The sequence below is a fragment of the Orbicella franksi genome, chromosome 11 (assembly GCF_964199315.1).
Source record: "Orbicella franksi chromosome 11, jaOrbFran1.1, whole genome shotgun sequence".
In the NCBI taxonomy this organism is placed as follows: domain Eukaryota; kingdom Metazoa; phylum Cnidaria; class Anthozoa; order Scleractinia; family Merulinidae; genus Orbicella; species Orbicella franksi.
The window spans coordinates 24717586-24729379 of record NC_138155.1 but is presented as its reverse complement, the minus strand read 5'-3'; the positions used below and the strand labels follow the sequence as shown (position 1 = coordinate 24729379).

The 11794-nt window shown below is 39.0% G+C and overlaps 1 protein-coding gene and 1 long non-coding RNA gene across 8 annotated transcripts in view; one reads left to right on the top strand and one right to left on the bottom strand.

Annotated features, from left to right (window-relative positions):
• The window catches only part of LOC145460454 (uncharacterized), a 172353-nt gene that overhangs the window by 149916 nt on the left and 10643 nt on the right, over window positions 1-11794 (bottom strand). For all 3 annotated transcript variants that reach the window (XR_014039845.1, XR_014039844.1, XR_014039843.1), the window contains one exon: window positions 10310-10431. This is a non-coding gene — a long non-coding RNA (uncharacterized LOC145460454). The remainder of the gene's footprint in view (window positions 1-10309; window positions 10432-11794) is intronic.
• LOC145460439 (uncharacterized) overlaps window positions 1-11794 on the top strand; it is a 335154-nt gene that overhangs the window by 320938 nt on the left and 2422 nt on the right. For all 5 annotated transcript variants that reach the window (XM_081445265.1, XM_081445266.1, XM_081445268.1 and 2 more), the window contains 4 exons: window positions 9344-9528; window positions 10056-10291; window positions 10761-11039; window positions 11607-11687. In XM_081445265.1, the coding sequence (XP_081301391.1) occupies window positions 9344-9528; window positions 10056-10291; window positions 10761-11039; window positions 11607-11687 (781 nt within the window). The remainder of the gene's footprint in view (window positions 1-9343; window positions 9529-10055; window positions 10292-10760; window positions 11040-11606; window positions 11688-11794) is intronic.

The window sequence follows — 11794 nt, the reverse complement described above, 5'->3', positions numbered from 1 at the left end:
GGTATTATTCCTGATTGAAACACCGGTGCGTAAAGATGTAGAAGAGCGTTTTCAGACTGAGTTTAAAACTATTGTTACTCAAGCATAAGCTTAAAAGAAGGCTTGGCATACAGTATATTGAATAAACTTTTGCTGCTAGTGATTCCTGCGCGATGGGAATCTCAAAAGTTGGAGGAAGACTATTTGGTGATGGTGAGAGACAGTTCAGGACAAGTGAAAGAGTCGGAGAACAAATATTCAAATAACCGAAGATATATATATACCTTTTGCGTTAGTGAGTCACAAAAGGTCACGATGCGTTCCTTAGCCCCGGCTTTATTTTTCCCTCTTGTGGTACAAACCCTAACATACAGTCGGTTTTCCTAGCATAAGTAACATGATCAGTAATCAAAGCACTAGGCCAGGCCAGTGCAGGTTGTGAAACGACAACACAGTGCTGAATTCAAAATCTTTTTTCTTCGCCGACATGGCCAAAAGTTGTGTTGTGCACAGATGGCGATAATAGGAATGCCAGAACACCCTTAAAACGCCCACAAGTCAAAGTTGATTTGCCATTAATAGCTGTCAAATATTAATGTAATTTGGCACGGCAGAAGCTCGCTCCGTGCCAGAGTCGTGTAGCACGGCAGAGCTAGTCGAACTTAAAATTGTTTTCCGAACCTTAGCAATTCAAAACTTTGTGTCAGACGCCATACGTCTGCCGTGCTTTTGTCAAACCTTTTTAATTAAAATTCCTGAATTTAGTTTGGCACGGCACAAGTCTAATGATCTGTCTTACCCAGAGCTGAGAATTAGCTAGTTGCAAAACAATTTCAAATAAATAAAATCGAAAACCCGTATTTTCCGGTCCAACTTGGATTTGCTATTCAAAGAAACAAAAAACAAACGTTGTATTTGTTGTGTACTTTGCATGCCAATCATATTTTACTTGCTTGCTCGACATGCTTAAGTTAACAAGCATATACTTCGTAAATCTTTAGACACGCGACTTACAATTTTGTTTTCTTAGCTCATTGAGAGTACCTATTGATGATCAAGGCCAGTTTGCAGTTTTCAACTTGTTATTTTCGTCGTTAAGTAGGCCAAGTAGCGGCAATGGAAACAGGGTTAAAACCTGTGCTTTCAACAAAAGTTTCTTTTTAAAGAGCAGTGTGCTTTGACATTGATTTCGATTCCGAAAGGTCGAAAAATTCTAATGAAGTCCATACTTCATTAAATTGTTTCCTGTACAATGTATAAGCAATTCAGCTTGTGCCAATCAGTCACTTGGACATGTACAAGACCGTGCAACTATATAATTCACCATACTGTCGCTATTTACTGTGACTTTGAGTAACGCATTTTAAACGAAACAAAGATCTTAATCACTTAATTTGCGATTTCTATCCGACTTTAATGATCAAAAGACCTTGGGAATTATTTTGGGTACATTACGAAGGCATACTTCGATGGAAATGTTTCCTAGATCCAATGCATGCGGTGCCAGTGTGTGCACTTTATAATTTGCAGGCTGTGAACAAAAATGTATAATCTTGAACTTGACCAATAGATTCTGTACATCCATTGATTTAGTTTTCGTTATAGATCGTTAACGACACTTTACACCCCACGTCTTAGCTGTTGGCTTGAGGTAGATACCACCTGATTTGAGGGGGAAAAGATTGTTATTGTGGACTCAAGGTCTCGACACAGAAAAATTCAAAGCGTCCATGTTATGAATAAGATAAACATTTCGGCATTAGTGTGTTTCCCTATTCTTCTCACAATAGATGACATCATCTTGTATTTGATTGGCTCTCATTGCGAGACATTTCGATGCAAGTGTGCCACGTAGACACTAAGAATAAACATGGCGCGCGAACAAACATCTTGGGTCACATCTTAGCAACATGGAAGGTGATTAAACTTGAAAACTTAGCCATGCTTGCCGTCAGGTTATTAATTTTTCTGGCAGGGACGGGATTATCGGTATGTTATTGAGTTTTGTTTGGTTTTCCCGTTTGTTCACCTACACATAACGCTAGTTTGCGAAGAATAGCAACAGGTTTAAGGCGCGGCTTGCAACTTAAAACTCGCGCGCGGGAAGCTCACGGGGCTCGTTTCGCTTGAAATGTTTTAGCCAACGTTTAACTAAACTGATCACCATAACAGAAGGTTTCACACCGCAGGAAAGATACAGAAAAGACATATTTGGATAGATAATATTTCGATTCTAACAGACTGAAAACTATGAATGTATGTTTTTGTAGTTTTGATTTGTAATCCCGTGCGTTCAAATGCATCATATAAGGCTTGTTTGCGATAGGAGTTTTAAAATAACAAAGGATTTAATTAAGGCGCGGTTTGCAACTCAAGATTCGCAACACCATAAAAGGAGGTTCCACATAGGAGGAAAGAATTAGACCAGACTAACTACAGTGTATGACTAGATATAAGCGGAAAGATACCATTTCGATTCCAACAGATGGAAAACTTTGGACGAGTTTACTTTTTTTAAAAATTACCGGAAATACCGGTTCCGCTTCCATGCATGGTCCTGTTTACGAGTATGTTACGCCATTCAGCTCGCCAAACGCGATATCTGCTTTAAATATTTTTGCAGTTAATTCGAATTGTTGCAATATTTTTTTCAATTTGCCGGCTAAGAAATGTTAGAATAAACTGGTGTAACTAGTGTAGATGTAAAATGCAAAGTTCAGAATTAATATTTTTGCCATGCACAGCCGTTTGAAATAAGCGCACGGACACCATTAAAATGCCAGAAATTCGCAGAAATACATCAGAGGATCGCGTCTTTTTCGAATGTACTTTTCCAATCGGCCGACCGCTATGTTATGCTTTGTAAGCGAGTGTGCTCTGGCGCGAGAAACATGCACTTCTTCTGATGTCGGGCCCCCGAACATTCCTTCGATGGAACCCTTGATAACAAGTGTTGTTTCAACAACAGTTAAAACTGTTGATATGCTGGTGGAAAGCGTTTATGTTGGTTAGTTGATCGCACTTTCTAGCAAAATCTAGATATCGCTCAGAGCTTCATCCGGCGTAGGTTTCGGTTCAGAGACTCCCTGATGTTTGATGTGTCAGTCACTTTAAATGCACTATTTACAAGGTTTAGACCCGCTTCCACACTACGCCGAAGAATTTTGAAACGGTGTTTTGACTCTAAAAATGCTTCTAATGTTTTCAGTCCACACTACGCTGCAGAAATTTGAAAACGCACCAATCACCAGTCATTGTGGATATGGGTTTGGAAAAATTCCGTTTTCGAAATTTTTCATTAATTAAATGCGATAAAGCTTTTCCCTACAGGATTATCCGTGAACTCTTGTCGACCACTTATCACCAAATTGACTCCGGCATTAGGCATCATATTTTGGAAACATTAGTTGTTGTCGTGTTGATGAAAAACATTTGTCGTCATAAGTCCCTTTTGCGAAAAAATGAAATAACACGAGATCACGACTTCAGACACGATCACCGTATTAACATTGCATCAAAACTATCCATAACAAGATTGATTAAGAATCACCATTATCACCTAAGGATGATAATTAGTTGGACAGCGGCTGTAAAAAGCCTAACGATGAAACTCTTCCAAAATATTTTAACATTGCGAGTTTCAAACGAACAGAATTCCGACTAGCTTTTATACTCTTTAAATAACCAGACAACAGCAATGTCATGCAATGGTTGCGAGTTTGGGCTTGTCCGGTTCTAACTCGAGTGCTTATTGGAAAGGGACTTTCCCTAATTATAAATCAAGCTCACATCTCGGCCTTGTTTTCATTGGCTGATGTAGTTCCTATGAGTGACAATTCTTTGGCTTGCTTCGCCCATACTATCAAAGTCCGTTCTATAATATATGCGTGCACATGTTTCGCCATGCCCTCAAGGGCTTCGTAGCCACGTAGTGTCATCCATCAACTACCGACAAGGAATTATCATGCAGAGCGAAATTTTTGTATATCTAACGCTTATCACTGGAGTAACGGTGAGTTTTCATCTTTGCTTTCTTCTCGGTGCCGTATAGTGAGTAAAACATCGGTACCCGAAAAGACGCACGACTTTAGTTAACACTACGTTAGTCAAGCATATCCGTCTGCAAGCTAGGGGGCGCTTTTCTATTTCTGATCCCTGCGGGATGACAATGGTGATGTCGAGAAAAAGCTTACGGCAAGAGGAAGCGAAATGAGGGAACAAAATATTCAAACTACTGGATTTATAGTAGTATCACAACACGTGCATGATCATCGTAGGTGATTATCCAGTCATGAGTGCACGCATTCCTTAGCCCATTAATTGATGATCATTTTTTGCTCTCGTTATTAATTTGAAACGCGAAGAATAAGTAACATGATTATGTCTCAGAGCTCCTGGACGGGCCAGTATGAGATTTTGATTTTATTAAACAAAGAAAAAAGCCGTTGCCAAAGTTTTTGTCGCACGAAGCTCAGACTACCAGTAAACACACACCGTACATGTCTCTTTAATAACTGTCAAACATAAATAGCTTAACTTGATTGATTTTTCAATATTGTTTACGAAATGCAGAGAATTTGTGTTAGCAATAAACAAAAGCTATGTCGTGAAGATATCATAATTGGTCATAGAATGAAAAGATAAATATTACCACAGGGATCAAATAGCCGAAAAATATCTTCAATGAAAGCTGTCAATAACACGATTATCATCATTGTGAAGTGGATTAATTTGAAATTGAAAACGAAAGAGGCGCCACCAAAGAACAATTTGGCAATTTTAAAATCACAAACCCCCAGGGCTACAAGGATGTTTGTATTATTCTATATGACCCTTGATGGATTAGGCAAGATCTTCTGCAAGGATTCTTTAAAAAACGAAAAGAAATATTTAAATTCTCCCGTTACTGTTGAACACTGCTTTTCCCTGCGAGAAAGAGATTTCCTTCTCTTTCTGCTCGGTGAGAGACGAGAGGTCTCTCGATTAGAAAGAATTCATAAATCATGATTTCATGTACGACAGTCAGTACTAGAGATGGAGACTATTTTTGGAAAGGCATTGGGACGCAGTTGTTTCGTGTTGCAGTGACGAAACGCGAGGTCACGACTTCAGAGTCTTCAGACGCGATGAAACTCTGTGTGGCAGGGAAAACTATTTTAAAACAGATTGGTTAAGAATCACTATTATTGCCTAAACGCAGAGATAACTGTTTAAAGCTTCAAATGATATCGCTTGAAATGATTTTAAATAATTGCAGCAGAAATCGGGGTATCTTGCTTTTCGAATTGCGTGCCGAAAGAGCAGTCTTTTTTATCAGATAGGTTAGAGCAATATTGATGTCTGTCTTTTTAGACTGTGCTGTGTTGCAATCATCAGGTTGGTGATAAGTGAAAGCTTTCCGCTTAGTTAATTGTTATTTCTTTACTGTACTTCATTTTTTGCACATCATTTAAGACTCTCTAAAGCGCGGTTGTTTACTCATACGCTGTGTGTTTTCGCAATCATTTGCAAATAATGTAAATACTCCATAAATTGGGCCAAACTTGATGCAATTGACTCGATTTATATTAAAAATAGTTTCTCTTGTTTAGAGCATTCATACGAGACTAAATTAGTCTGACTTTCTTTTCCTCTAAATTTATAGTACAGTGGAACCTCGATTTAACGAAGTCGCTGGGGACCAGCCAAATTTGTTCGTTAAATCGAGGGCTCGTTATATCAAAAACCTCGATATAACGAATTTGAGGGGAAACGGCCAAAAATGTTCGTTATATCGAGGTTAATGATTGATTTGTAACACAGGTGACTTCTGTCACGCAATTTAATGCAATTTTCGTCACCCAGAAGTACCGCGTTTTGAGATGCAATTCATTGAGCATGGTGGCTTTCAGTATCAATTATTTTCACTTTTGAGCAGACGCGCAGCTTTTGTTTACAAAAGAACGACACTTTCAGAGTAGCGATTTAAAAATGTTGCAACATAGAGGTTATACAGAAAATTGTAAGTAAGTAAGTAAGTAACAACTTTATTTATAGAGGGTAACACATAACAGTAGAAACTGACGAACCAGTGGCCCTCTATTCTGAGTTAAAAATTAAAACTATTTACACTTATAAGATAATAAAAATTACAAGACAGAATACAGCTAAAAATTTAAAAATATGATAAAAGTTAACAACTTAAAAAATCTAAATCTAGATATGCACAACTAAAGATTAAGCTAAGAGTTTTTGGACAAAAAATATTTCTAACAGAAGATTTAAAGGAGCCAATGGAGTCTTTCTTGCGAATGTCTAAAGGGATGCTGTTCCACAGTTTTGCTCCATTGCCTTGGAAAGTTCGCGCCCCTTCCGTTTCTCTGTTATAGGAGGGGCACACTAAGTTATATTTTCCATAGCGACTGGTTCTGGTGTGTCGGTCTGAGTTTCTCGTTAAAAGTTCTGTTCTATGCAAGCAAGGAAACGGGCTTTAGTGTTGTTATGTTGCACTGCGCAACATTTCCGGATTTTAAGTTAATTGATGTCGAAATACTATAGCGCCAATGTCTATGACATATAATAAGCCGTTGACTGAAAGGTTGCTGTCTCTTTACCATAAGGATTACAAGGATTTGTTAACTGTTGATCTGTTCAGCGTTTATCTTCTGTCGCGTGTTGATATTGTAATTCGTTATATCGAGGTAGATTTTACGCTTGGGCTACCAGATTATGTTCGTTATATCGAGGTTCGTTATATCGAGGTTCTATTCCATACATTTTACCGTAACTTTGCCCGGGACATAGAATATCGTTCGTTATATCGAGGACTTCGTTAAATAGAGGTTCGTTAAATCGAGGTTCCGCTGTACACTGCGAACATATTATATCTATCTTTAGGGTAAAATGTCTCTGAACTCGAAGTGGTACGCTACTAAATTGGAGAACGGATCGAAATTTGAAATTTTGAAATTGAAATTTAAAATTTTGAAATTTGAGATCGGACGGCTTGTCGCATCGAAAAGCATAACATTTTTATTGTACATACAAGTTGGACGTGAACATAGATTGATTGTGTGTATGTGTCTTGATTCATACTGCACTGTTATTTTCATAAGTACCGTTCTTAATTCCTGTTTTTGGTTTTTGGCTTTTCTTAGCTCGGTCATTTTTGAGAGAAAAAACGGTGCAGTAAACCAACGCGGAAACGTTCACGCTTTTATAAAGTATGTGCATGTGCGTGCTCCACGCGCATGCTCCTTGCGAGCAAGGCAACGCGCAGGCTCCCATGGTTAGAACGTAAAAGAAGTAACATGTTAGCACGCTCCAAAAGGAGTTTCGTCATGGTTTGTGCATCTTGAAAAGTTTAGTCTAAATTTGTCACGTTTGTCGCTTGCAGTCTGTGTTTATCTCTTCCCTTCCTGACCATCCTAGTTCTTTTATGGTTTATTGTTATCTCTTTGGTGTTTTTTTATCTAAAGTAAACTACCATTTTCAGGTTTCATTCAAATTAATTTTGTACGTGGCCAAAGTAACTCAAAACGCCTTAACTTTAACGTGATGCTACGCGAGCTGATTTTTAAGGTTACGGTATACCTTCAGATCGGCAATTTTCTTCAAATCTGGATTTTTGGTTCAGAGTAATGGTCGAAGAGTAATTTCTAATTTCTGAAAACAAAATTGAAAAAAACCTAATATTGGCGGAGAAATGGAGGTTTTACGTTATGGCCGGAAGTAAAAGTTCCCTCTTGATTGACAGCCCTATAACGCGTATGCAATCAACTGAGACTACTTTCGCGGGAATATTACCGATATGGATACCACGAATTGGCTGGCTACTCAGTTAATCAGCATTGTTAATCCAAGCATTTTTCGTATTAGATGTAATTCTATTAAGTTATAAGTAAACATGGACCACGGAAAACTCCGTTTACCAGTTCGAAAAAGCGAAGAATGAATGAAAATACATCAATGAGTGAAGAAGCGAAATTTGGCCTCGCGGATGAAGCTACGGACGTATCAAGCGGGCAAAAAGATCGAGTCAAGAGAAGAGAAAGGTTGTGTAAAATTTGGGAACTCGACAGCGATAACAGCGATGTTTACACTCACTCTTTTGTTGAGTTCGATACCGATGAATCGTCCAACTCATTGAGATCCATTGGAATACTATCCATGTACATTTGCTCTGCCGCGCTTTCTTTTGTTTGTTCTCGTCGCCCAGCTACTCTAGCGTTCGTATCCTTTTTCGACTTCCCCATTTTGCCAAACCAGCTGCAGAAAAGTGATCTCTCCGCCCTGAGCGCATTGCGAAACGCAAGGTTTTTTTGGAGATTCACGCGTAAATTTCACCGCGAGTTAATGGTAGTAAATTTTCCAAGCGCTGATTGGCTCAGTGATCTGAGAACCCAGTTGAAGGCGTTTGTGGGCGGAGTTTGTTTGCGAAGCAAGATATTTTTCTTAGCGCTGTTTTCTCGAATAAATTTTTTCGCTTGAAGCAGACACTTTAAAGAGTTACAACTCGAAGGGAATTTGTTTGTTTGCCCTCAAATTTGGACAGTAGCTAGATTAACATATAAAAAACAAAAACGTGCCCGTGTTTATTTCGAAATATTTTTTCTCCGAGAGCGATTTTTGTACGATCACTTCACATTTTTTAAATCTTATTTCGAAAATGCTCTGTAACTTTTTACTGCAATTGAATATGGAAAAACGCAGACACGTTTTTTTAGCGCTTTTTGTCCTGAAACCGAGGAAAATAATAAATTGGCGAAAAACAAAATTCGCTTTGACTTGTAGCTTCCAAAAGGTGATTAGGACGCTTGCATTTAGTGGCCGTGAAAAAATCGGCAATTCATTTTAATTCAAAATTTTTAGTATGGTTTGATAGCCAGCTCTATAAGCTTTAATTTGATATAGGGGTTTAGGTATCTACAGCTTAAACCGGACGCGCTACATCGCTTGGACGCGAGACACCCCTGAAGGTATACGGTAACCTTAACGCAACATCTCGTTGAGGCTACACGTTGCAGGTTTTTTACAGCAATAAAAAAACCTAAAACGTTGTCGCCCAAATTTTCAACGTTGCGCTAAAAAACACGTCTGGTCAGTGTAACATCACCTCTTAAGGTTCAAGATCTTTTTTAACTGCATTTCGTGAAATCAATCAACAATAGCAGTAACAAAAAAAAAATGAATTCGAAATGAAAAGGAAAATGATGAGACAGAATAAAAAAGTGGAGAGGCAAAGATGACTTTGACTAGAATGAATTATTTGTTTGTTTCTTTAACTTTTTTTCTGTTGTCTCTCCGAACAAAAGGCTCTAAAAATGTATTAAAGTATTAATGCGACATGCCTGATAGAAGGTCTATCTTTTTTTTTAAATTTTAGATGGCTGCAGTTGATGACTGCCAAGAAATGCAATATTGGAACGGGACGCACTGCGTTCAATGTTCTGGATGCCCACCTGGTTTTGGTGTTAAGACCCCATGTCAATCCAAAACAGACACAGAATGTGTGGCATGTTGGCCAGGTTATGATTATTCCAACTCCAGCGGATATGAAAGCTGTATCCTGTAAGTCTGTTACATGTATACAATTTAAGAATTGTCACTTTTTTCACCCCCAAGCAAATCGCTGAATTAACATCATGCCATGTCTCTCAGCTATGTTCATCTTCTCTTATCCTATGGGATAGCTGCGGGGGAAAACGATGTCGTGGCAAGGTCAAACGTTTTCAAGTACGATGGGAAGACGTTTGCCGCTAAATTCTGCCGTGTTCACTTCGCCCCGTACAATCATGTAATTGCTAGCGCCAGCCCCAGCCCCACCCCAACCAAACTGATCCTGGGTCTCCTTGGATGGTTTTTTCCCCACCCTCCCCTCCTAATATAACTCCTCTCTCCAGTCACCTACTGTCATCTGCTATTTCCTTACCATGAAGCTTGCTTTTTACAGTACTTCAAGATACCTCATGCCCCATTTCAAAAAATGGCACGAGTAATGTTTGTAATATATGAGAACTATACATATGCATTATTGGTGGGTTGCGTGTACCATTTTTAAAAGTCTCCTGGTTGAAAGATATATTTTTCCCTTTCAGCTGTGACAAGTATTCGAATTGCCTCCCTGGCAATTCGAAACAAATCAAAACTTGCACCATTTTCGCTGGACCTGTCTGCGACGGGTGCGAGGATGGAAATTATTTTGATCCTCTAGTTGGAGGATGTGTTGAATGCAAGCCCCCGTGTAGCATCCTTCAAGAAGAAATAAGATCTTGCGCTACTGAACATAACCGAAGGTGCACGGCAAAAACAACGGTCACATCCCCTGGCTTGGGTAAGTTCATTCGTTTACCTGAATAATGCATTAAACCGCACTATCCTTTCCACGGTCTGCCGGCCTCATGACAACATACTTTTCTTTGATATTGCATGGTCCATGTCGCTGACTGATGTATCAGTGGCCGATCTCATCTTCTGAAAATAACAAGTTAAACATGTAAAATAAAATAATGTTAATGGGAGGATGCCAGGAGTCACATTTCAAATTTAGCGCGCTTAACCACTCTACCACCCCTACCCTATTCCAAGCCCTATCGTCACCTATCCACTCACTGAGAGAAGCCTATTTGACAAGCGGGTTTGAGACCTACGTTTGAAACAGGAATATATTGCTATTACCATTACCTTGGTTCCAAGAGGTTTTTCTCTTTTCTGTTTCTCAATCAAATTTGATGCGTAAGTTGAAGAAAAAAGAAGAAAGACCTCTTGCAAAGTTAAAGAACAATATTTTTTTGATAATTTAGGTGATTCACCGACGAGTCCTGATACGGATATCCCGCCCACTGGCCATGGTGGGAAGGTGGATCCAGAACCTCCAGCGTTGGCTGCCGAAGGAACTCCCAGCACTTCGCCGATTCCATTAGTGCAGAATAGACTGCTCTGGGGCGGAGTTATTTTGGTTATTGTTATTTTAGCTATAGCAATAGCTGTAGCGATAATACGGAAGAAATCGAGTAACAAAATGAGACGTCATGCCACAGCTAGGAGAGAAGGGAGACCACTAATGACATCTTCTAAACCTGGTGAGTTTTAATACCCTGCCTCCACCCCCCCCCCCCCTTCCATTTCATATCCACTCTCTCTCCTACAGGGGTAGGGCGCATTGGGATAATGGCAAGCTTGCTGAACTCTCTATCACATCGGTTGTCTGAGTCTCTGTGTCACTTTTTTGTATGAGAAATGTTAGTCTCAGAATACCTCTCTCCTGCAAAGGGCAAAAAGTGGTACGGACAAATTCACTTTCTAAGCGGGGGGTAACCCTGTCATGAACTATCATCCCATCCAGGGGGTAGTAGCAGTACCCAGTCGCTTTATACATCTTTTTGCTTTTGTTTCTTTTAACATATATTTTGGGATTCAGTGGGGGTTTTAGGTTTGATTGGAGTCTTGGCTATTCAATTAAAGTTTACGACTTAAGTTTGCAGTTGCATGAACAGTTGGTTTATTTTACCTTATTATTTACTTAAATTTACTTATTTGCCACTCATTAAGGAGTACACAAAAATGCATTTTATACAAGTATCATATTCCGGTTTTCTCTTAGAAATTAAGGAGTTTTAACTGCTTTTTTCAATTTACTATTATTCCAGGCTTGAATCATGCCATTAGCAGTCTTAACATTGAGGGAAGAAGATTCATAACCCAGAGGCTCAATGGCAAATACCATGACGGTAAGCAATTCGTTTTACTTGTTATGATTTCACTTAGTTTGTTTTTATATTAATCGACGTTTTGCACTTCATAATACGGTCACATAACTGGAATGCAGCTAAGGAGT